The sequence below is a fragment of the Hemiscyllium ocellatum genome, chromosome 19 (genome assembly GCF_020745735.1).
Source record: "Hemiscyllium ocellatum isolate sHemOce1 chromosome 19, sHemOce1.pat.X.cur, whole genome shotgun sequence".
Classification (NCBI taxonomy): domain Eukaryota; kingdom Metazoa; phylum Chordata; class Chondrichthyes; order Orectolobiformes; family Hemiscylliidae; genus Hemiscyllium; species Hemiscyllium ocellatum.
In genome coordinates, this window is record NC_083419.1 from 63,429,073 (window position 1) to 63,456,248 (window position 27,176).

The 27,176-nt window shown below is 42.1% G+C and overlaps 1 protein-coding gene and 1 long non-coding RNA gene across 3 annotated transcripts in view; one reads left to right on the forward strand and one right to left on the reverse strand.

The window, feature by feature from the left end:
• Nucleotides 1-27,176, reverse strand: part of svopl (SVOP-like) — a 164,778-nt gene that overhangs the window by 124,730 nt on the left and 12,872 nt on the right. For both annotated transcript variants that reach the window (XM_060840005.1, XM_060840006.1), the window contains exon 2: nucleotides 23,231-23,383. In XM_060840005.1, coding sequence (XP_060695988.1) covers nucleotides 23,231-23,303 — 73 coding nt within the window. In that variant the 5' untranslated portion in view covers nucleotides 23,304-23,383. The remainder of the gene's footprint in view (nucleotides 1-23,230; nucleotides 23,384-27,176) is intronic.
• Nucleotides 1-27,176, forward strand: part of LOC132825013 (uncharacterized) — a 53,622-nt gene that overhangs the window by 2,687 nt on the left and 23,759 nt on the right. The gene's annotated exons all lie outside the window — the stretch shown is intronic.

Here is a 27,176-nt window from a genome sequence, read left to right on the forward strand (position 1 = left end):
AGTGTGTATGAGAGGGTGAGGAGTTGGTTGGGGTACAATGTGCTCATGAGGGTGGGACATTGGATGGAGTACAGCATGAGAGTGAGTGGGGAGCTGGATGGCATACAGCGTGTGAGCAAGGGTGGAGAGTTGGATGTGATTCAGTGTTGAAAAGAGTGGGGTGTGTATGAGGATGGAGAGTTGAACGGGTATAGCGTGGGAGGATAGGGAGTTGGATGGGGTACAGAGTGCGTGAGAGGGTGGGGATTAGGTTCCCTACAGGGTGGATACAGACTATTTGGCCCAACAAGTCCTTATGGACCCTCCGAAGAGTAACGCACCCAGATATATTACCCTACGTTTACCCCGACTAATGCACCTAAGATATACATCCCAGAACACTATGGGCAGTTTAGCACAGCTAATTCACCTAACCTGCACATCTTTTAACTGTGGGAGGAAACCCACGCAGACACAGGAAGAATGTGCAAACTCCACACAGACAGTCACCCGGGTGTGCAATCGAACCTGGGTCACTGGTGTTGTGAGGCAGCAGTGCCAGGGAGTTGGATGGGGTACAGAGTGATTGAGAGGGTGGGGAGTTTGATGTTGTACAGAAGGCGTGTAAGGGTGGGGAGTTGGATAGTGTCCAGAGTGCGTGTGCGAGGGTGGGAAGTTGAATGGGGTACAGAGTGTATGTGAGGGGGTGGGGAGTTGGAGAGGTAGTGTGTGTGTGTGTGTGTGTGTGTGTGTGTGTGTGTGTGTGTGTGTGTGTGTGTGTGTGTGTGTGTGAGAGAGAGAGAGAGAAAGGGAGAGAGGGAGAGGGTGGGGGAGTCAGATGGGTATAGAGTATGTGTGAGAGGGTGGGGAATAGGATGGGTACAGTACAGTTTGTGTGTGAGGGTGGGAAGTTAGATGGGGTGCAGTGTGTGTGTGAGATGATGGGGAGTCGGATAGGGTACAGTGTACATGTGAGAGGCTGGAGAGTTGGGTGGGGTACAGTGTGCATGAGAGGGTGGGGAGTTGGATGTTGTTCAGAGTGCGTGTGAGTGGGGAGTTGAATGGGGCATAGTGTGTTGGGGTGTGTGGGAGGTGGGATGGTTTGGGGGTGGGGAGTTGGTGAGGGAGGGTAATGAGTGTGAAAATCAGATGGTTGCAATCTCAGCACTCGTAACACACACTGCCACTGACACCCTATTACGGGCCTATTACACTCCATATCAATAAGTTAAACTGGCACCATTATCCAGCTCCAGCCCAGTGCTCTCCTTCTATTATTCCCTGTCTAAATTAGCTCTCCCTCTCCCTGCACCACACCTCCCCGCTTTCCTATCTCAGGTCAAGCTAACATTATGTTCACATTTCAACAGGAATTCATTGTTTTGGTATCTTTGGCACAATTTACTTGCCCACGAATATGATTGATTTAATTATTCACCCAGGCAGGACAGAATGTGACCGTACAGATTTGAGAAGATAAGTGAGGTGCACAATTCATTAACCTTAAACCAATTATAACCATTGGCACTCCACAATGTAGATGTCTCCTACCATTTTGAAACATGGCTTACTCATAACTGTAGTCAATGACACAAACAAAGTAGAACTATTATATTTAGATACCAGCAGTGATCGGCTAGGGGCAAGATTAATGGTAAAGGCTGAGAACATAGTGTCTTTTTTATTACACACAGATCGTAAGGCTCTCAGTTAGTTATTAAGCCAAAGAAAATATATTTATCCAGGATTGCTTCAATCAGACAGGGTGAATGCTGCACAGAGCGATAGGAGACTCCTCTCAACATCTTAGGAGTTGCCAATGTTCAGAAACTGAACTGGACTAGTCATTTAATTACTGTGACTACAAGAGCAGTTCAAAGGCCAGGAATCCTGCAGGAAGCAACTAACCTCCTACCTCCCCAAACATTGGCCACTATCGACAAGGCACAAGTCAGGAATTCGGTAGAATATTGGCCACTTGTCTGGATGGATGCAGCTCTGACAACAAAAGAAGCTTGACACTGTCCAGGTGATGCAGCTGTTTGAATAGGCATCACATATACAAGCATCCATATCCCCCACCACTGATAGTACTGTATGTGAAAGGATGGCTAATTGTATCAGTAGCAGCAGTCTCTACTATCCACAAGATGCATTGCAAAAATTCACCAAAACTTCTCAGAGCCTCCTTTTAAACCCATAACCACTTCTGTGAAGGAGGAGGGAAGCTGCTACATGAGAACACCAACAGCTATAAGTTGCATCCTGAGTTGGAAATATATCACTGTTCCTTCCCTGTCACAGGTGAAATTCCTGGAGCTCCCTCCCCGAGAGCATTGTAGATGTCTCCACGCCAAATGGACTGGAGCAGTTCAAGAATGCAGCTCTTCCACACCTTGTCAAGGGTGACTAGGGATGGCCAATAAATTCAGGCTAGCCAGTGATGCCTACATCTATAAATGAATAAAGAAAATAAAATGGTGGAATGGCTACTTCACCAAGCTAGAACAACATCACAGTGATGCACATTGACAATATCAGAGAGACAAGTGCATCAGTGCTGTAAGATGGAACAAACAGAAGTTTATTAAGAAGGTCAATGAATGGTAACAGACCAGAGTTGATATTGATATTATGGTAGTGGTGAAAGCTTTGGATGAACCGCTTACCAAGGGAAGACCAGAAGCTCTGGTTTCAAGGACTGGGATCATTTAGCTCCACCAGCTGAGGGGAGCAGGTAAGTGCAGACCAGCGATACAGCGATGCTTGAAAGCTCACAGGTTGCAGCACCATCTAAAAACACTGCATTACTTGGTTTCTGCACGCACCCACCATCAGCACACATCTCCGAGGGACTGTTGCACATGTAGAATTGGCTATGTGCTAGACCAGCAAGAGGAGGTAGCAAAGGCAGTGACCACATTGCAGATATGAACCTTGAAGTCATATGAACAGCAGCTGCAACTCGAGCTGACGTCTCAAACATGGGAAGATCTGTCAAGTTTCCAAAGGCAGCGAAGCCCATGTGCAAACAATGGACCCCTGCAGGCAGGACTGACTGGCTACCCCTCTCAACTTGTGATTGTATAGATCACACAGTAGGCAGCAGGCCAGAATGAGCCAGGGCCCAGTAGGATCCATGGAATCAAACCAGGGTCAGCTCACCCACCAGAGCAAGAAAGGCTGCTTCCTTCATCCACTCTAATGCAAACCAGGAGGGGAACGCTGCAAAGAGGTTATAGTCAGAATGTGCTCAGATTCATGGACTAGTAATGGGGAGCAAGGCAGCAAAGCAAGCAAGGCTGGATCATATTCAGACCGCACAATAGTTAACATTAGTTGGATGTTAGATCCACTGAATGGAGGGTCTGTAAATGTGAGGGATCCATGAGCAGCTTTTTGACGAAGGCCTTTGTGCACACAATGGTGATGGCCAGGCAGTGACACTGAAGCTCTCCGAGGTGGGAACAGGTCATCCAGCACTGAATGTTGAAGACGTCGTCTGATTATTTAGCAATGATGGAGAATTCGATAGAGGTGGTGACAAAGTAGAGCTGCCTGCTATCAGTGAACGCACCTGGTCCAACACCACAGCAGTGCTAACCACAGAATGGTGGCTCAGTGGTTAGCACTGCTGCCTCACAGCAATAGGAACCTGGGTTCGATTTCTGCCTCGGGCAACTGTTTGTGTGGAGTTTGGACATTCTCCCAGTGTCTGCGTGAATTTCCCCCAGGTGCCCCGACTTCCTCCCACAGTCCAAAGATATGCAGGTGAGGTGAATTGGCCATGCTAAATTGCCCGCAGTGATAGGTGCATTTGTCAGCTGTAATATAGGATAGGGGAATGGGTCTGGTTGGGTTACTCTTCACAGGGGTGGTGTGGACTTGCTGGGCAGAAGGGCCTGTTTCCATATTATAGGCGATCTAAGCTTTTGAACAACGTAGATGAGAAATAGAAGGGGGCCAAGGACAGGTGCTTGGTGAAAGTTCAGGAGTTACAGCTGAGGAGAAATCATTGCAAGTAATACCCTGGCTAAGCACGATAAGTAAGAATGGAAGCTGATAAGTGCAGCCAGATGACTGGAGAGGCTTTACAGAGGGTGCTATGGTCAACTGTGTCAGCTGGTGCAGGCAGGGCCAGGAGAAATGAGGAGGGATCGTTTATCTTGTCCATTGCCATACGGCATAGCAGTAAGAACTGATTAAGTAGCGATAAAGATGGGGGTGGGAGGATGGCTCATGATTTAAAGGAGATTAGAATATGTCCTACATGTCAATGATCCTGAAATTGTCTTAGCATTTGATGGCCAAAAGCCTTGTGTGTTCAAAACAGCAGATGTCAGATTTGAAGACATGCAGATGAGTAAATATCATGGCATGGGGTTAACAGAAGCTTCACTCCTGCCCTCACAGGAGAAACTGCACGCATCATAAGAAGATGTAGATTATAAGATGTAATGGGTATGATCAGAGACTTTGAGGGGGACGTAGTGCAAAGGGTTACTGTGAATATGCAAATCAGAGTTTAAATCATTGTGAAGCAATGCAAGATTGTATGACTGTGAGGAAACAGTTCTCTCTAGCATCTTCATGGCAGGGGTGAAGACATGACTTATGTATAATTTAGTGTTTACATTGTTTGACCCTATATCAGAAGAAATATTTATTTATTTCTCTCTCCTAGTTCCAACCACAACGTGAAGGGGTGGGTATTAAATTTTGGCTTTGACATTGATGGCAATGTGCCAAGAATGAGGATAAAATATGTGCCCGATATTCTGCAGCTCAAACCAATAACGTTATTGGTTCGGCTTATGCTGCACTTTAAATGATTGTATTGTGACTGAATCAGTGAGGAGTAGGACTGCAATATGGCGGTGAAGTGAATTAATCATCCTCCTGACCTTACACAATCAAATAAACAGGTTGTAATGAATCTCCTGACAGAACTCGACTCCAAAATGACAGCAAGTTCCAGGAAACCAGCGAGAGCAATTATAAAAACATCACTCAGCATTACATCGCATGGTGTACACACTAGTGAGTCTCAGAAATACAGAGAGAGGATTTAAAACAAAGTAAGTGATGCTGAACCTTGTATACACCATAAGTTGGGCCTCAGTTGGAGTGTGATTAACAATTTCAAACGACATACATTTGAAAAGATGTAGAGGTCTGGCAAAAGATGCAAAGAAGAGAAGGCAGGAGTGTTGAGGAAATTGTAATGTGTGGAGACTCGAGAAACTAGAGTTGATTGCCTTAGATCAAAGAAGAAGGGAGATTTAATGGGGGGGGTGTTCAAAACAAGGAGAGTTGAGACAGCGCGAGCCAGGAAGGTAAATTTGAATACTAAATACCTACCTCATGAATCAACAGAGTGAACGCTGAACATGAGCAGAACTAATATATTCAGGCAGTGGCCTGACCCAAAACACTACACATGCAATGTCTCCCACTCGTCTCTCTCCTCTAACCAAAACACAAAGACTCTGTGTGGAGGGTTAGTAAGGTGAGGATTTTTAAATCTATTTTGACAATTTAGAGCACAGGGTATGGAAGCTAGGGCTGTTGCATACTCCTCTTGCAGGATGTGGGAGGTCAGGGTCACCACTGGTGTCCCTACTGACTTCACCAGTGAGAAGTGCACCGAACCCCAGCTTCTCACAGACTGCGTTTGGAAACTGGACCCAAAGGGACTTTGGATCATTCAAGAGGCTGAGGGGATGATAGCGAAGTGGTATAGGGAGGTAGGCACAGCTAAGGAGGAGGGTGAGCAGCCAGAAATCATGATACACATCGGGTACCAAAGACATAGCTAGGAAAAGGAATGAGGACCTGAAAAGTGAATATAGGGAGTTAGGTTGGAAGCTAAAAGGCAAGATGAGCAGTGTAGTAATCTTAGGATTGCTACATGCTAGTGAGGCGAGAAACAGAGAGAGTGCAGCTGAACATGTGGCTGCAGGGCTGGTGTTACAGGAAGGGCTTCAGACATTTGGATCATTAGGATGCCTTCTGGGGAAGGTGGGACCTGTACATGGAGGATGGGTTGCACCAATCCTGGGCGAGAGGTTTGCTAGAGATCTTCAGGAGGGTTTAAAACTAGTTTAACAGGGGAATGGGAGCCAGAGCTATGGAGCAGAGGATGGGGTAGCTGGTGAACAGGCAGATACAGTGTGTAGAGAATCTGTGAGGAAGGATAGACAGTTGATAGATCAGAGTTGCAGTCAGTGTGATGGGTTAAAATGTGCCTATTTTAATGCAAGAAGTGTCAGGATAACAGTGATAAACTTAGAGCATGGATCAGTACATGGAGCTACGATGTTGTGGCCATTACAGAGACTCGGATATCACAGGGACAGGAATGGTTGTTGGATGTTCCGGAGTTGAGATGTTTCAAACGAATAGGGAGGGAGGTAAAAGAGGAGGGGGAGTGGCATTGCTAATCAGGGATAGTATCACAGCTGCAGAAAGGGAGGTTGTCCAGGAGGGTTTGTCTACAGAGTCAATATGAGTGGAAGTCAGAAACAGGAAAGGAGCAGTCACTTTATGGGGAGTTTTCCTTAGACTTGCCAATAGCAACAGAGACAAGGAGGATCAGATTGGGAGGCAGGTTTTGGAAAGGTGCAGAAGTCACAGGGTTGTTATCATGGGTAACTTTGATTTCTCAAATATTGATTGGAACTTCCTTAGTGCAAATAGTTTGCGCAGAGCAGAGTTTGTCAGGTGTGTCCAGAAAGGATCCCTGACTACTGTATTTTGATAGGCCGACTAGGGGGGAGGTTATATTGGATTTGGTGCTTGGCAATGAACCAGATCAGGTGTCAGATCTCACAGTGGGAGAGCATTTCAGAGATAGTGATCACAACTCTCTGACCTTTACTATTGCCATGGAGGGAAATAGGAGCAGACCATGTGGGAAAGTATTTAATGAGGTGGGGGGGGGGTGGAAATTACAATGCTATTAGGCAGGAACTGTGGAGCATAAATAGGGAACAGGTGTTCTCAGGGAAATGCGCAACAGAAATATGGAGGTTGTTTAGGGAGCACTTGCTGCAGGTGCTGGATAGGCAAGGAAGGGTTGGGACGGTGTATATGGATGTGGATTTTAGAAAGGTGTTTTATAAGGTTCCCCATGGTAGGCTCATTCAGAAAGTAAGGAGGCATGGGATAGAGGGAAACCTGGCTGTCTGGATAGAGAATTGACTGGCCCATAGAAGACTAAAGGGCGGAAAATAAGTGGAAAGTATTCAGCCTGAAGCTTGGTGCCCAGTGGTGTTCCGCAGGGATATGTTCTGGGACCTTTGCTGTTTGTGATTTTTATAAATAACTTAGATGAGGAAATGGAAGACTGGGATAGTAAGTTTGCTGATGACACAAAGGTTGGCGGAGTTGTGGATAGTGTCGAGGCTGTTGCAGGTTGCAGCAGGACATTGACAGGATGCAGAGCTGGGCTGAGAAGTGACAGATGCCTTCAACCTGGAAAACTGTGAAGTGATTCATTTTGGAAGGTTGAATTTGAATGCAGAATACAGGGTTAAGGCAGGATTCTTGGCAGTGTCGAAGTATCCACACTTGTGGGGTCCACATCCATAGATTCCTCAAAGTTGCCACCCATATTGATTGGGTTGTGAAGAAGGCATATGGTGTGTTGGCTTTCATGAGTGGAGGAATTGAGTTTAAGAGCCACGAGGTTATGCTGTGGCTCTATAAAGCCCTGGTTAGACCACAGTTGGAATATTGTGTTCAGTTCTGGTCATCTCATTTATAGGAAGGCTGTGGAAGCTTTAGAGACGGTGCAGAGGACATTTACCAGGATGCTGCTTGGACTGGAGAGAATGTGTTATGAAGAAAGGTTGAGGGAGTTAAGGCTTTTTTCATTGGAGTAAAAAAAGGATGAGAGGTGACTTGATAGAGGTGTACTAGGTGATGAGAGGCATGGATAGAGTGGGTAACCAGAGACTTTTTCCCAGGGTGGAAATGGCTATTACAAGGGGGCATAATTTTAAGGGGATTGGAGGAAGGTTGAGGGGAGATATCAGAAATATGTTCTTTACACAGAGAGTGATGGGTGTGTGGAATGCATTGCCAAGAGATACATTAGGAACACTTAAGTGACTTTTGGATCAGCACATAGATCATAGTAAAATGAAGGGTATGATGGATAGCTTGATCTTAGAGTAGGATAAAACATTGGCGCAGCATTGAGAGCCAAAGGGCCAATACTGTACTGTTCTATGTTCTTCCATTGGCATGCAAAATTTGGTTCCTTTAAAATAAATCTCTGCATTTACTCAATGCTCACTTCTTTTGTTCATGTCTTTTCATGAGACTATTGAATTGCCAACACAACTCACTTATTATTTAATATGGTTTCCCTGAACACCTCTTTCATAGGCTTCTCTTTCTGGAACTCTCTCTTTATTATATTAAACCATTTGGAAATTCTTGCTCCTGCCCTGATTGTTCTCGATATGTTTAAACTATAATGCTGCTTTGTTTCTCCCTGAATGATCTGCTTTTATTTGAGAGAAATATGTACTTCACTAACCTTCTGGATTGTACTTTCTCTCAGAGGAAACTGTTTCTGCCTTTGTTTCCCAGAATCATAAGCAAGCCTTTTTGCTTAGCAATAAACCATTTTTTTTTAATCTTATCTTCTACCCTGGGTTTCTAAAACACTGAACTATTCACCTCAAGGTTTTCTTGATTAGATTTCACATCCACCTCATCGACTGCATCCATTACTCTTGATGTGTTCTCCTCTACCTCGGGGAGACAGAACTCCAACTCACAGGGTGGTTCAGGGAAATCTTTGGGACACATGCACCAAACAACCCCGCCACCCTGTGGCCAATCACTTCAATTCCCTCTCCCACTTCCTCAAGGACATGCAAATCCTGGATTCCTCCACCGCCAAATCAAAACCATCTGCCAACTGGAGGAAGAAAGTATCATCATCTGCCTCAGGACTCTACAACCACACAGTATCCACATCCACTTCACCAGTTTCCAAATCTCCCTTCTCCCCAATCTCATCCCAGATCCAGCCCTCCAACTCAGCAACCATCCTCTTGACCTGTCCTATCTGTCCAACTTCCTTCACGCCCATCAGCTCCACCCTCTCCACTGACTGCAGGAAAACGATCTGACACCCTGCTCACCCACAGCATGGCAATACAGAAGCTGGCCTGCAAAACCCAGAAACCAAGCCTGCCACATGTACAGAAATTACCCAGAATGCTCCAATCTTGACCAAACAGGCTAACATATAAAACCAGACATGGCCAAACCCCTTCCTAGACCAGAGAATACACTCCCTAAAATAGCTTTTCACAATCAGCTCCCAGCCTGATTAGCAATGCAGTCTGAACACACCAAGGGCAGGCTTGTTTCCCATTGAAACCAATACTGCATAAACCAACAGACAGACCAAGAGGCACCAAAAAAATTCACTCGCAGGAGGAACAAAATGGACACACCTGGATGCCAGGAGGAGGGACACTTGCACATACTCGCATGGACCGGAAATAATATGAAGAATCCTCTTGCAAACATTCTCACCCACTCACGGAGATGGCTGGCATCTCCTGTGTCATTACAAAGGAATTGCTACTGCCAGACTCTTGATTAATTGCCATTCTGTTCATTCTTGTTTTAATCTTTTTACAGTTTTCACCATTGTACAGTAACTGCTTTACAATTACCACCTTTATGTTGTACCCCTCTCAAAATATGCCAACATTTCTATTTGGGGAAGAGCATTTGGCCATCTATGCAGAGAATCAGTTCTGTGTCAGCCTGGTTAATTTCTCTTCTGCAATATCACTTTGTGTAATAAACCACTTGTCAATTTCACTACCATCCTCGTTTGTGATCTTTGATCCATTGGGCTCAATTCTCCACTCTGACCTATCACAATTACCTCCCAGCTGCATCCACCTATCATCTTCCCATCTACCTTCCCCCTAGCCTCCCCACGACCCTCCCCCCATTTATCTCTCATCCTCCTTCCCCATCCCTGATGAAGGGCTTACGCCCGAAACATTGATTCTCCTGCTCCTCAGATACTGCCTAAACTGCTGGGCTTTTCCAGCTCCACACTTTGACTCTTCATTGAAATGTTTGCAGACAATTACAGAAACCCTGCCACCTCCCGCAGGACTCAAAAATGAAAAAAAGACTTCTCCTTTTGAATCAACACAATATAGAAATCCAAATGAAAATTCAAGCTACACACATGGTCATTTTCTCATTAGAACCCAAGTTTCCAAATAATAATAACAGCAGCAATAATAATGCTGTGAAGTTTCATTATATGTACCCATTGGAAAAAACATGGAAGAGATGACTGTAAAAGATGTTTTCAATGTTATATTAAGTTTCCTCTTATTCCTACATAATAATTGCCAAGCTTTCACTTTGACCAGCAACAATATTCACATTAATTACACATGGACTTTCCATAAAGTTATTTTCTACATAAGTGTATTTTGACCACAACATTCATCTTCTTCCAGATTTGGTCTTTATAAAGCATCCACTGCAGAATTGCCTATTCATGCAGTAAAAATGATTATCAAATTTCATGGTTGTGGCATTGGTTGTTGTTATAGAATCTTTCTAGAGAGATGAGAGGATTATGATCCATACAAACAACATTCTTTGTATAGATAGTTGTTAGATATGCAGATTTTAAAATATTGTCCAGCCAATGTTAAGCTCAAAGTTTTTATTCCATCGCTGAATATTTCTGTTGACATAAAATTAGGTTGAAAAGAAAATGAACTGACTGGCTGTTCGATACTTATCCTTCTGTGATAACATTGCACCTACACCAACTTTGCAAGTACCAACAGACAGTTTAAATTGTTTAGCATAATTTTCGACAGTTAAAATTGATCAAATGAGACACTAAAATGCTGAAATTTATCTCACGTTTCTGATAAAACTACACATGCCAATATATTGCAACATTCTTTTAACATTTAGCATTGGCATATCCAAGGTAGCCCATAATTTTACTTCCCCAGATCTACTTGGCCTGGCGCCACAGTGTGGCCTAAATAAGTCATTTTTACTGACAAATTCAATCTCATTTTATGACTAAATTGGCTGTTAAAACAATAAAATTGATAAAAACAATTCATTCAGGTGTTATAAATGATCCTAGGTTTGGCTAACAAGAAAGAAATCATTTATGTACACAACTAATTGCATAATTTGGAGAGGAGTTTGCAGCAAGTTAGTACCAGTGTGGAGAGAGTGGAAGAGTTGACCTGCATGACAAGGTCAACAGCATCAATGGGAGATAAAAACTGGCATAAGGAATCCCTGTCAGACCTGAAGTATGACATTACAGGAGAACAGGTATTTAATTTGTCACGTTGTTTTCGATTGGTCAAGTGCTTTAAATCAAGAAATGTTATTACAGATGAAAAGTCCAGTTTGGAATTTCAAAGTATTTAGCAACCAAATGAAATAAGTAAATACATTAGAGATGGTTGGGTAGAAATGTGTGCAGCTGTAGTATGACAGTGTTAGTGGTTGCTGGTGTGATTACATCTACAGCAAGTACAGGCTGGTTGAGGAACTTCAGCTCAGTCAATGAACTGGAGTCAGAGCTATGGAGGCTGTGACACATCAGGGAGCAGGACAGGCAAATGGACACTGGTTCAGAAGGCAGTCACGTCACATTTTAATTATATCAAGTTAAGTCCATAGTTAGGAACTGGAGGTATGATGGTGAGTGAGTCAGGTATGGCGATCCAGAATTTACCTCCGGCCAGACCCCTGGCCCGATAGGTATGAGACTTGTGCTCCGAATATGGGGTGAGGGCCCAGGGAGGATGAGGGAAGCAAGTACATCACTGAGTGCCATTCAAGTGAGGAAACAAAACAGAGCAGTAAGGGGAACAGGAACTGTTCTTTGTTCCAAAGGCTGTGTTACACACTGGTACCAAGGTTAAGGACTCTTGGTCTGGAAAGGAACTTGGAGTGGGAGGGGAAGGCTCCAGTTGCTGTGGTCCACACATTCCAACAATTGGTAGAATTGTGAAAAAGATTCTGCTGGAGGATTACAAGCAACTCAGAGATAAATTAAAAAGCAGAGCCAAAGGTAATAATCTCCACATTACTAACTGAATCGCAGACAAATTAGCAGAGAGTAAGTAAGATGAGAAATGTCTGACTCAAATATTGTCATAGGAGAAATGGGTTTGAATGCACAAGGCACTGGTATCGGTATAGGGGCAAGAGAGAGCTCTTTCGGATGTGCTTCACATGAGCCATACTGGGACTAGTGTCCTGGTGAATCTTAACTAGGCTTGCAGATAAGACTGCACATTAATTGACGTGGGAAAGGGTTCAACTGAAGAGCAATCTAAAAATTCAGGAAGAAACAAGAGAGCAGCAATGCACACTGCGTTGAGAATAAGATGGATGAATTGACAACACAAATAGTAACAAATAAACCTTTATAACTATTAGAGAATTGTGGTTGCAGGATGGCCAGCACCGGGGAGCTCAACATTCAAAGGTATTCAATATTCCAAAAAACAAAGGACAAAAGTGAAGGAGGCAGGGTAGTGTTGAAAATAAAGGAAGATATCAGTGTAGTTTGAGCAGTGGTATCGGTGCTATAGATTGAGACATGGAATTACTTTGGGTGAAAATAAGAAATGGCAATGGAAAGAAGTCACAGATAAGAGTCATCCTCAGGTCCCCGAAGAATTGCCTCACCACGAGATAAACTATAAATCAGGAAATAATGGAGGTAGGTTAAAAAGGGATTGTCAAGAATGGGCAGTTCAGATGCTCAGCAAAATATGTATCCCCATTAAAAAGAACTCAATGAGAAGAATGGACCATTCATGGCTAAGAAAGGTAGAGTATTCACTCAAAACCTACAGCAAAAATAAGTGAGAGGCTATAAGGTTAGGAATTATTTCAGGAATCAGATGACTAAAAAAGTTAATAAAATGAGAGAAAACTGATTACGAGAGCATATTGGCAAGAAATATAAAAAACAAACGGCAAGGGCTTCTTCAGAGAGAAAGACAGTAGCTAAAGCGAGTGTGGCATTAACTGGGAAATTAATAATTGGAAACAGAGAAATGGCAGATTATTTAAACCATTATTTTCCAAAAGTCTTCACAGTAGAGGACACTATAAACATCCCAAAGATAATAGATAGCAAAATGCTAAAGGGAGAAAATGAGGACTGCAGATGATGGAGGTCAGAGTCGAGAGTGTGGTGCTGAAAAAGCACAGCAGGTCAGGCAGCATCCGAGGAGGAGAATCAACATTTCAGGCATAAACTATTCACCAGGAATGAGGCTTGTGGGCCAGGGAGGCTGACAGATATAATGGGAGGGGGGGGGGGGGGGGGGGGGGAATGTGGGGAAGGTATCTGGGAATGTGATAGGTAGATGAAGGTAGGGGTGGGGAGAAAGGTGACAAGATGGAGAGGAGCTTAGAGCAGATAGGTGGGAAGGAAGACAGACAGGTCTATAGGGCAGTGCTGAGTTGGAGGCTTGGGACTGGGATAAGCGGTGGGGGGGGGGGGGGGGGTGGAATGTAGATTTCACCAGTTTATTCATTTTCCCCCTCCATCCCTCCAAACTCTTGAGCTGCCCATCTTGCTTCCCACCTATCTACTCCACCCTCCTCTCTGACCTATCACCTTCCCCCCCACCCCCACCTTCATCTACCTTTCACACTCCCAGCTGTCTTCCCCACAGCCCCACCCCCCTCCCATTTTTCTCTCAGCCCCGGCCCACAAGCCTCATTCCTGATGAAGAGCTTATGCCCGAAACGTCGCTTATCTTGCTCCTCAGATGCTGTGCTTTTCCAGCAAGATACTAAAGAGAGAAAGCTATTATATCAATCTCATTGATGAGAGACAAAGCATTTGATAAACTAATGGGAGTAAAGGTAAGCATCTCTGCAGACCAGATAGCTTGAATCCAAGGGTACTAAAGGAAGTTGCAGCAGAGAGAGGGAAAGTATTGGTCAAATATTCTAGAAATCAATGGATTCCAAGAGGGTTCCACCAGATTAAAAAACTGCTAATGGAACAACCCTGTCCAGGAATGGAGGGAGACAGAAAGCAGGAAACTGTACATGTGCAAGCCTAGCATATGTCATTGAGAAAATGCTAGTGTCCATTATTAAGAAATAGTGAGGTATTTAGAAAAGCTTAATCAAACAGAGTCAAATAGTTTTGAGAAAGAAAAATTATGTTTGACAAATTTGCTTAAATTCTCAGAGGATATAGCAAGCTGAATTGATAAAAGGGAAACAGTGGATAAAATACATATTTGGTAAGATGCCACATAAAAGATTATTGCTCTATGTAAGAACTCACAGTATTGGAGGGTAATGTGTTATCAAGGATGGAGGATTGGTTAACACAAAAGACAGAGAATTGGGATAAATGGATCGTTTTCAGGTCGAAAAATGTAACGACTGGAGAGCCACAATTTTTACCATTTTACATTAATGATTTGGAGATTAGGACAGAGTGTAAATTTTCTGACAATATAAAGTTAGATGGGAGGGCATGTTGTGATGAGGGTATACAAAATCTGCAAGGGGATGTAGATAGGTTGAGTAAGTGGACAAAACCATGACAGATGAAGTTTGATGTAGGAAAATGTGAGGGTCATGCACTTTTGCAGGAATAATTAAAAAAAAAGACTATTATTTAAATGGAGAGAGAGAGTCCAAAAAAGTGCACAACACCAGGTTATAGTCTAACAACTTTATTTGGAAGCACTAGCTTTCAGAGTGCTGTTCATCAGGTAGCTGTGGAGCAGGATCATAAGACAAAGCATTTATAGTGAAGGATTACAGTGCCATATAACTGAAATTACATATTGAACAAACCCAGATTGCTGTTAAATCTTACATCTTTTAGAATGGGTTGCAGTTTTTGGTTCATTATTATGTAAATCCCAGAACTTCTTTTATGCAATGATACGAGGTGGTGAATTGGAGCCTAGAGATCCGAGCAGTGGGGCGTGGTGCTGCTGGAGTGTACACGTTTAGTGCCAGCAACAGGGAAGGCACCATCGTCCACAGTAGCAGACTCCTCATCATGGGTGAGCACACCTCTAAACATAACACTCTCACCCTCCCTGATTGACCCACTCGCTTCCCTCCTTCTCCGTCCACCCTCACCTTCCTCCTCTCAAGGATGTTGAAAGGGTTCAGAAAAGATTTATAAGGATGTTGCCAGAGTTAGAGGGTGTGAGCTATAAGGAAAGGCTAAATAGGGTGGGGCTGTTTTCCTTGGAGTGTCAGAGGCTGAGGGGTGACCTTATAGAGGTTTATAAAAACATTAGGGTCATGGAAAGGGTAATTCGGCAAGGTACCGTACTTGACTATTGGCCTCTGCTCGGCCACTATGCATTGTTGCGTATCCTGAATTCCGCCTTGGAGGATGTTCACCCGAAAATCCGAGGCCGAATGTCCCTGACCGCTGTAGTCTTCCCCGACTAGAATGGAACACCCCTGTCTCGCATTGGCTTTGCGGTGTCCATTCCTCCATTGTCGTAGTGTCTGCTTGGTCTTGCCAATGTACCTTGCCTTGGGGCATCCTTACCTGCAGCGTATGAGATAGACAACTCGACACTCTGACACATCTTGCAGTGGTTGATATGACAGGGTTGTACAGTGTTGTGGGCAGTGTTCTCCTGAAGGCTGGGCAGTTTGCTGTGAACAATGATCTGTTTAAGGTTCGGTGTTTGTCTAAAGGTGAGACCTGTAGTCATGTGGAAGGTCTTGGTGAGGTGCTCATCCTCATCGATAATGTGTTGCAGGCTGTGAAGAATATAATGTAGTTTCTCCACTCTTTGGAAGTACTGGATATTGGAAGGTACCGTGTCATTTGCATCCAGTGTCTGTTTCCTGACGAGGTCATTACGGTTTCTCACTGTGGCATGTCGCTGTGGTGACCAATGAGATGAGCATCGTACCCTGTTCTTACGAGGGCATCCTTCAGCCCCTTCAGGTGTCCATTGCATTCCCCCTCATCTGAACAGATCCTTTGTGTGTGTAGGGCTTGTCCGTAGGGGATGGCTGTTTTAATATGCACCTTTATTGCATTGTCTGAGCTGAGGTGTCATTTTTTTAATGAAATCTTTTCTCAAGAATGTGACTTAAAAGTAGTCATGGAATTTACATATTAATGAACCAAAATCTGCAACCCATTCTAAAAGATGAAAGACTTAACAGCAATCTAGATTTGTTCAATATTTTATTTCAGTTGCATGGTACTGTAATCCTTTGCTATAAATTCTGTGTCTTATGGTCTTGCTCCACACAGCTACCTGATGAAGGAGCAGCGCTCTGAAAGCTAGTGCTTCCAAATAAACTTGTTGGACTATAACCTGGTATTGCGTGATTTTTAACTTTGTCCACCCCAGTCCAACACTGGCCCCTCCACACCAAAAAGGTGCAACTCAGGGGAATCTGTGTGTTCTTGCTCCCAAAACAAAAAATAAATTGGAAGTGCAGCAAGTAATTAAGGAGATAAAATAAATTTTGACCTTTGTTGCTAGTGGAATGGAGCTTAAAACCAGGGAATTAAAGGGTTTTGGTGAGGACACACCTGCAGTAATGCATATAGTTTGGTGCCCATGTTTAATAAAGGATAAATTGGCATTGGAATCAGTTCAAAACATTCAAAAGATAGGCTGATTCCTGGGATGAAGAGGTTGACTGATCAAAGATGGCTAAACAGGTTGGGCATACACTCACTGGACATACCCCTCACATCACGAGGGGTGATCGTATTGAAACATACAAGATTCTGAATTCGCTTGACAGGGTATATATTAAAGCTAATGTGGAAATCTTGAACCAGAGGATATAATTACAGAATAAGAGAACACTCATTTTAAAACTGAGACGCAAAGGAATTTCTTCTCTTAGAGGATTATGAATGTTTAGAATTGCTCGATCACTGAAAATATTTAAAGAAGATAGTCTTTTGAAATATCTAGAAACTGTGTGCCACGAAGAGCGGTCATAAGAAAGGAGATGAAGCCTGAGGTAAATGATTGTGATCACAAGCAACTTGAGGGGATGAATGGCCTTCTCATGTTCCTATTTGTTATCATCTTGCCAAGTCAATTTTTGTAACAAACCATGTTACCCAATCCTCTCAACACAACTCATCAATTGTTGAATTGAACATGAATCCACCTTTGTTACTGGGTTTACTGTGATAATCTACGTACATACAATCATTGTGATCCATTTGGTTTTGGTACCATCACAACAGATGAACTCCAGCTACTATCATTCAATTCAATAACAAAGGTCACTGTCATTAAACATCATGATGTGGAAGTGCCGGTGTTGGACTGAAGTGGACAAAGTTAAAAATCACACGACACCGAGTTATAGTCCAAAAGGTTTATTTGGAAGTTCTAGCTTTCAGAGCATTGCTCCTTCATCAGGTAGCAATGGAGCAGGATCATAAGACAGAATTTATAGGAAAAGATTACAGTGTCATGCAACTAATATGATATATTGAACAAACAGCAATCTAGGTTTATTCAATGTATTGTATCAGTTGCATGCATGACACGCTAATCTTTTGCTATAAATTCTGTGTCCTATGATCCTGCTCCACAGCTACCTGATGAAGGAACAGCACTCCAAAAGCTAGTGCTTCCAAATAAACCTGTTGGACTTTAACCTGGCGACATGTGGTTTTTGACATTAAGCATCATGAATTTGATTCTTCCTTCACTCTTGAAAATGTCTCTGGATTAGCTCTGTAAAGATGTTTTATAGATAATGCATTTCCTACATTAACATCATATATAGCCAAAGGTACTTTCCTGGCCTATTTACACAAATGTATTTTTGAGTCTGTAATAGCTTTCAGAAGGCATTTTGATAGCTTCTTGAGAGACAGCACAATATTTCATCTAGGTTATCAAGAACCTCCATATTATTCAATTGGTTTACTGAAGGTCAACTTTTGAAATTTTATTTCTAATCATTCTGATATTTTTATTTCTCTCCCTACTCCTTTCACTATTATAAATACATTTGTCTCCTGTCTATGCTCTTTGTTTTATATATATCTTAGCACATTAACTTCTCTGAATTTTTCTGCTGCTTGGAGTATACACAACATTAATGTACATCACTGAATTTCTTCTTGATTTGAAAAGGATCCAGTGAACTTTGAGCTTAATGGTTCCCCAAATAGAAAATTCCGAGGTTGGTTTTTTAATCCACTCAAATGCCTCCCAGCCAACTCACATACTTAGTTTTGTATTTCTTGGATACTTGACACATAGGTTAAAATTGTATTCTCTTGGGGTTGGTTTATAATTTTTCCTTCAAATAATTTTGGGAGTCCTCTCACTTCATGACTAAATATCAGTTCAACGGACTAAATTCTGATAGAATCATGAAGCGCATCCCTAAGGCAAGCACTAACAAGGGTTACCTTTATCCCAATCATTAAGACATTCCTGATTAGAAGCTCTAATTACATTTTTAAAATTTGATGCCATCTTCCTAAAGCTCATGATTTTTTATGTAAATTGTTTCGATTCAAACCTATTCATCGTTCATTTGAACATTTGAGAGACAAAGTTTAATTCTTGACCTGATTGTATTTTCTTTGGATAATTCATAGCTTACAGAAAATTGAACCAATATTATTTCTGTTGCAATTTCCCCTGTAAAGTCACTGCCTCCTGATATTCATGATTGTTAAAAGACATCGATTCCAATTCCTGGTTGTAGATGGGGAACTACATAATCTATTATGATGCTGTTAAACTTTTATTAAAAATTCACTTCTAGGGTATGGACATCGCTAGCCAGCCAGCAATTACCTCCCCTCCCTAGCTGCCCTTGAGAGGGTGGTGGTCAGCTGCCTTCTTGAACTGTTGCAGTCCACATGATGTGAGTTGACCCAGAATGGTCTTAGGGAAGGAATTCCTGGATTTCCCCCAATGACAATGAAGGGACAGCAATATAATTCCAAGTCAGGATGGTGAGTGGCTTAGAGGGAACTTGAAGTTGATGATGTTCCCATGTATCTGCTACCCTTTTCCTTTTAGATGGAAGTGGTTGTGGGTTTGGAAGGGGCTATCTAAGGATCTTGGGTGAATTTCTGCTGTGCATCTTGTAGCTAGGACACACTGCCGCCACGGAGCATCAGTGGAAGGAATGGATGCTTGTGGATGTCTTTCCAATTAAGGGGACTGGTCTTCCCCTGGATGGTGTCAAGCTTCTTGAGTGTTGTTGGAGCTGCACCCATCCAGGAAAGTGTATTCCATCACATTCCTGACTTGTGCTGTGTAGATGGTGGACAGGCTTTGGGGAGTCAGGAGGTGAGTTATTCACTGCAGTATTCCCAGTCTCTGACCTGCTCTTGTACCCACTGATTTTATATAAAGAGTCCAGCTGAATTTCTGGTTAATAGTAACCCTGAGGATGTTGGTAATGGAGAATTCAGTAATTGTAGCACCATTGAATGTCAAGGTAATTAGATTTCCTCTTCTTGGAGATGATTTTTGCCACACTATGGAAACTGTGTTCGGAATTAGAGGAGTGTAATTGATGATTGTGGTTTCCAACACCCTGACAATTATGGCTACATACTTCAGTTTCTTACCACACATTTTCTGTGATTAGTGGGTTCTACAAGGTCTTGGGATCCAGCTGTTCACAATACATATCAATGATTTGGAGCTGGGGATAAAATGTAATAGTCCTAAATGTGCACATGATACAGAGCTAAGTAGGAACATGTATTATGAGGAAGATGTTAAGTGGTTTCAGGAGGAATTGGGCAGATTTAGTGAGTGGGCAAGGACATGGCAGATGAAATATGATGTGGAAAAATGTGAGGACATTCTTTTTGGTAAGAGAAACAGATACACAGGGGATTTTTTTTTAACAGGACATTAGAATGTGAAGATTTGCAAAAGAACTTAGGTGTCCTTGTGACAAGGTAACTGAAGGCTACTATACACATGCTGGAATTCATAAGGAAGACCAATAGCATGTTAGTTTTTATCACAAAAGGATTAGAGTACAGGAGTAGTGAAGTCTAGCTTCATCTCTATAGGTGCTTGGTTAGACCTCACCTAGAGTATGACATGCATTTGGTCTCCTCATGTCAGGAAAGATATTATTACCATAAGTACAGTGCAGAGGTTCATGGGACCTGTTCCCAAGATGGTGGAACCATCCCACGGAGAGAGATTGGGTAAAATTGATCCGGCATTCTCGAGAGAGTTTCAGAAAATAAGAGATGATCTCATTGAAACTTGCAAGAGTAGGCAGAGGCAAGATGCTTCCCCTTTCTTGGGAGTTTAGAACCAGGTGGTACAATTTAAAAATAAGGGAGATGGCATTGAGGAGCTGAGGAGGAGAACTTTTTTTTAATCTTAAAAGTTTGTGAAACTTCAGAATTCTCCACCACAGAGGGCTGTGGAAGGTCAATCTTACAATATGTTTAAAGTAGAGATTGATCAATTTCTGATTCCAAACTCCACTAAGGGTTATGGGAATGATGTGGGTGAAAGGGGAAAAAAAGTGCTCAATCAGCCAGAATCATATTAAACAGTGGAGCAGGTTTGACCAGCTGACTGACCAGCTCAGAAAGGAAGTGAACATAACATTAAAGATTCAGTAACACTTTTGTTCTGTAAGCTGGTGGTGAGACCACACCTCAAACTGTGCGCAACTTTGAATATAGCACCTTAAATAAGGAGACCAAAGTCATAAAGATGTACAGCACAGAAACAGACTCTTTGGTCTATGTAAATATATTAGATGTGGTTCAGAGGAGGTTTTCAGGATTGATACCTGGAATACATGGGTTGCCTTACAAGGTGAGTTTGGACAGGCTGGACGTGTTTTCACTGCAGTATAGAAGAGTGAAGGATGACTTTTAAGATCTTGAATGGTGGACATGCAAAGAATGTTACTCTTCTGAGCGAGTCTAGAGCGAAGGCTCATTCTAGGTTCATCCGTGTAGGACAGTGATGCAAAGACATTTCCTGAGGGCTACACAACTTTGAAAATCCTGTGTCACATGCTACATTTTTGCTGGGCAACAGTCCAATACTTTTTTGTCTCTTCTACCTTAGCTTTTCCAATGTACTGAATCATTCACCACAGGAGTTTTTTTTTAAGGAAAGCAAACACGTTTCCAGAAACCTCAGCATCACTCACGGAACTCTAGGATGAAACTAAAGTTGTTCTCCACTTAAAGACCTCAATTGTTAATAGGGCAGGAGTTAGATTATGGGCCTTTCCTCTGCCCTGATTTGATTCAGGCACAGGCATGGAGGTGGTATGGTTTGTTTCATCACCAACCCACTTAATGCAGTGCCCTCCCCAACTCCACATCCTCCCAACCGGAAGCAGAAGATTCTACTACACACAGGAACAGGCCTTCCAGTTCAATCATTTCTGTTGGTATTTATCCCCCTGCAAGGTCTGCAGCTCAGGTTGAGGTTTAGATTGTAGGTTTGCTCACTGAGCTGTAGGTTTGATAACCATGGCTTGATGGCTAGGTAACATCATCAGTGGCGACCTCCAAGTGAAGTGAAGCTGTTGTCTCCTGCTTTCTATTTATGGGAATGGGGTTCCTGGGGTTTGTGGTGATGTCATTTCCTGTTTGTTTTCTGAGCGGTTGATAGATGGTATCTAGATCTATGTGTTATCCCCCTCGTGATTAGTAGTCGTGAGCACATCCTCCAACCCAGTCACCTTTCCACATTCACCATTTCTTCAAGTGTTTGTGAATTCTTTTTTAAATCTCAGGATACGGGGTGACATATTTAAGACAGCAATGTGGAGGAATTTATTCTCAATGTGGAGGGCAGTTAATCTGTGGAATTCTTTACCACAGAGGATTATTGAGGTTGAGTCATTGAGTAATATTCAAGGCTGAGACAGACAGATTTTGAATCAGTAAGGGAAGCAAGCATTATGGGCAAAAGGCAAAAAAGTGGAGTTCAGATCAGCCATGATCTCATTGAAATGACAAGCTATCTCGATGGGCTGAATGGCCTACTTCTGTTTCTATGTCTTATCATTAGAATCCCTGCAGTATGGAAGCAGGCCATTTGGTCCATTGAGTCCACAGTGAACCCCCTGAAGAGCATCCAACGTCCTCTATTTAAACTTCTATCTGTACTGTGGAGTTCATGCAGGGTGTTGTCATAAGGCACTCACAGGTGAATATACACCACATTGGGGCTGTCAGTACATCTGTACACACACAGAAAAATGTGGTTGAAAAAGTGAGATAAAATTAATCTACTCAATTCTCAAGTTGCCTGTTTAGTGCCTACTACCGAGCTGAGTCAAGGTGCTCCCATGCAGACCTCCCTTCAGGACATTTCCAATGTGTGGGATGTGCATACACTTGCCAAGAAGCAGCAATGAATCATCTGCTGTCCTCAGAGTCCCAGACATTGGTATCAGAATTCACTTGCCTCTGAGTCAGATGACCATGGGCTCAAGTCCCACTCCAGGATGCACCACTGTAGTGTATCTATAGAAGGGGCATTGTCCTCAAATGACAATAAGTTTATTGTATGCTAGCAATAAATTCAGGAATAATCACTGAAAACTTAGAGTTGGCATGGATTCATCATCTCCAACTGAAAGCAAATGTAGAACTCGTCTTTGCCACCTCCAGACTGTGACATCAGTACAATGGCCAGAAGCAATGGAACATGAACTTTAACCCTTTCACACCTTATACATCATTTCCTTCAACAATTTTTCTATCCCCATATTATAAGGTAATTCTTCTTCCCTTCTGGAACTTTCTCTTTCACCAAGTTGTGTTCAGGTATGGGAGGGACAGTGGCCTGTCCCATAGTTTGAATACACAAGACAAATAATGAGAGAATCAGCTTGGAGTAAGATTTTGTTTCAGGAAAAGAATGGGAATCTTTTTCAAATGTGGCTCACTTGAACTATAATCTATGTTAAGACTGATGGTGCAAACAATTCAAAGTGAGAGCGGGTGGGGTGTAAAGTTATTGGCATCCTCCTGGTCAAAACCCAGGTCTAGCTGTTCTCTGTCCACTCCATACTGGTTAAAAACAGAAGCCAGAAAATGTAAACAGAGAAACAGAGTGGTGTAAGGTAAGAGAGAGCATGTTTGGCTAGGGCAGGGTCAAAGGACTGAATGCCCTTTTACCACTTTGGAATTGCTCTTCCATTGAAATCAATAGATATCCCATACCTTTTCGAAATGAGACTGTGCAGGATTCATCCAGATGAATATAATTGATCACTGCTGATTTTCTGGCTGTCATCTTGCTTTATAGGAATGGAATTGCAGGCTCCTTTGGAGGAATTAGTGAATGTTCACTCAATTTTTCCAGCAAAACAGGATCTAAAAGATAAAAAGGAAGTTAAGATTGATATACAGGAACAAATATTATTGCATACTGTTTTATTCTTGAGCTGTTCCCCAAAAATCCATTTTACTAAAGCTTGTATCTTTATTTTGGCTTTTGGCACTTTTCTGATTGGTCATTAGCATCATAGAGTTGTATAGCACAGAAATAGACCCTTTGATCCAAGTTGTCCATGCCAACCAGATATCCTAAATTAATCCAGTCCCATTGCCAACCTTTGGTCCATGTCAGTCTTAAACTCTTCCTATTCATGTACCCATCCAGATACCTTTTAAATGTTGTAACTGTACCAGCCTCCACCACTTCCTCTGGCAGCTCGTTCCATACATGCACCACCCTCTGCGTGGAAAAGATTGCCCCTTCAATCCCTTTTAAAGCATTTCCCTCTCACTTTAAAACTATGCCCTCTAAAGATTTAAAAGGTCAATGCTAAGCCGCAGGATGTTGATAATGGCAGATCACTCAAAAGCTATTATTTGTGCTATGATTGAAGTTTGACTGGGTTTGACTGAAAAGCTTTTCAACAACCTTTAAAATGACTTGAAATGAGTGACTGAGATTTACAGATGACAATGATAATAGTCTACAGCCTCCACAATCTACATGACTCCATAAAGCATGCCATTGTGCAAATGTGAACTCGGAAAAAAAAGATAAAGAGAATGCCTATGTCAAATCATCATAAGATATTGTTATAATGATATCAACAGTCACTTGCTGTTGAAAGCTATCAAGAGAGATTGGAATAATCTATATGAGAGAGCTGTATTATAGATTTCAGACTGTAAATGAAAAAAACTTGTTAGAACACCAATGTTAGACAAAGATCACTGTAACAGGCCAGTGTCCTAGAACCTGTCGGAAGGATGTTGTGAAACTTGTAAGGGTTCAGAAAAGATTTACAAAGATATTGCCAAGTTTGGACTGCTTGAGCTATAGCAAGAGGCTGAGTAGACTGGGGCTGTTCTCCCTTGAGCATCGGAAGCTGAGAGGTGACCTTTTAGGGGTTTATAAAATCATGAGGGATATGGATAGGATAAATAGACAAGTCTTTTCCCTGGGGTGGGGAGAGTCCAGAACTAGAGGCACAGGTTTAGGATGATAGGGGAAAGATATAAAAGTGACCTAATGGACAACTTTTTCACGCAGAGGGTGGTAAATGTGTGGAATGAGCTGCCAGAGGAAGTGGTGAAGGCTGGTACAATTGTAACATTTAAAAGGCATCTGCATAGGTACATGAATAGGAAGGATTTAGAGGGATATAGGCCAAATGCTGGAAGAAGGAACTGGATTGATTGAGGGTATCTGGTTGGCATGGATGAAAGTTCTGTGCTGTACATCTTTATGACTGTATGACTCTATGACTTGTACACTAGGAAAAGGTGAGGAATTAAAACCTGCACTTACTCAAACTCACTAAAATATTACCAAAATTACCATTTTCAATCAATCACACTGACCTCCATCATGAACCCAGGCTCAACCCAATCTCCTCTCCCAATTTCATCCGGCACTCTGGATACCCACCAAAGACTCAATATGAGTCTCTCCCTTCCTCACCCCTTTCAGATCTGATCATAACGTTAACGGAAATAAAGGGCAACATAACTCCTTTCAATGTATTTTTCCATTTCCTATAAAAATTTACAATATGGTGTAAAAAAAGTGTCTGAAACAAACTGCATGGTGAGTTCCTCTTTAAGGCTTCTGTGACAACAGAACTCTAATAATTACAGTCACAAGTCAGTAGTATACTTGTCAGAACAGGGAGGAGACAGATTAATCCATTCCTTACCTGCTTTGACTACATTCCCTACATGTTTTGAATTTCACTCATTAACTTTTAGATTTGAATTTCTTTAACATTTGTAAACAAATTATTGTAGTGAATAATTGTTAAACATTGCAACATTTGAAAGGAAGCAAAAGATTTGAGGTTTTAAAGAGTGAAACCACAGAGAAGGACCCAATGACTCATGCTTGTACACCTTGCAGAGTTGGCTGCATTCCTTTCCTTTAACCCTGCAGTGACTGATTTGTCAGCTTAAAGTGTGCAGAGATTTGCAATCAATTTGAGAGACTTTCTACTTCAAAGCCAGCTGTCAAATGATTTTACAATTCTTTTTGAGATGTGGGTCTGTTAGAAAGATGTGTATTTATATTGTCATTTCTGGCTATCCTTATCAAATCCTTCTTCATAAAATACTTTCCTTTATATTACACCTTTCACAAAAGAAAATGACAAAGTGACTTCATGACAGTTAAGTGGATGGCTTTGTCCTGGGTGGGGTTGAACTTTATCAGCATTTTTTGGAATTACTGCTCCAGTTAAGTGCAGCAGAAAACTAAATGGATCAGAACCTCTTGTGCAATCCAATCTCTGCATCACAATTCACAGAGCAGTCTGTTTTTAAAACAATTACTATTTTGGAAATTTATCATCCATTCCTTTTTTACCTAACTAAGTAACGTGACAAATTACCTTTCAGGGCAGTTAGGGGTAAATGACATTAGTGTGAGATTAGGGTCACGTATATCCCAAACCAGGGAAGCGGAGAGGATTTCCTTGCCTGAAGGACTGTGGACAAGTTGGCTTCTTAGTTTCACAGTCAATGATTTTACATTTTATTTTCCTATTTTTAAAAGATAAAATTCAAGCTCTCAATAGAACACCTTAAAGTGGGATTGAACTCAAGGCTAATACCATTATTATATTAATATGCCTCTTCATAGTCAAAATAGTAAGAGGACACAGGTAGCATTGCTACCTTATAGTGCCAGGGACCAGGGTTCAATTCCAGCCTTGGGTGACCATCTGTGTGGAGTTTGTGTGGGTTTCCTCCGGAAGGACGTGCAGTCACTGGAAGCTCCAGTTTCCTCCCACTCCCCAAAGATGTGCAGGTTGTGGATTGGTTATGCTAAATTGCCCATATAGTGCCCAGACTAGAAGTATTAGCCAAGGGAAATGTAGGGTTGTGGGTTTAGGTGGGATATTCTTCAGAGGATCAGTGCAGACTCAAGGAGTTGAACAGTCTCAACCTGCATTGTAGAGGTTCTAGGATTTTACTTGGTAAAAGTGATAAATTACTGTACTATTGTCTACATTATCTGTTCAAGTCTCCTTGCAAGGAGGAGGCCATGCAGTGGTTTCTCTCACTGCACTGTAGCCTGCAATATTAAAATTTACAGTCTCAGTTTTGACTGGAAGTGAAACTCCAACTTCAACCTTTTGGAAACTTCGTTGTTAACATAATTGGTTCTTGTAGTTTTGCATCAATGTTCTTTTTTCCAATCAACTGAGTGAAGACTCTCTGTGCATCCTGAGAAGCATTGACACAGGAAGGTCGGTTGTGGGTAGACCAACAAACAGTGTATACAACACCTTGAAATGCAGAAAATTTTTCAAACACTTAAACAGAGCCATTAAATAAGCAGTAACTTCAACTCGTTAAAGTAAAAATTCCAGGCTTAGTTTTGTTCTCCAAGAGGAGTAGAGGCAAACAAACCACAAGTAAAGATAAGATCATCTTGGAACACTTTACCACATTGAAATGAATTTCAATTGGATGCCACATTTTCATGCAACATTTGAATAATGAGTTGTTCACTGGCAATGAATGCATAGTTAATTTTGAAATTACCAGCAAATACAAACTGCTCAGTAGACTTTTAAGAATATTGCCATCTGTTAGACTAGGATTCCTTTTTTCAAAATATTCAACAAGTCTTCAAACAGGTAGAAAGCAAGGTGTAAAACATCACAGCCAG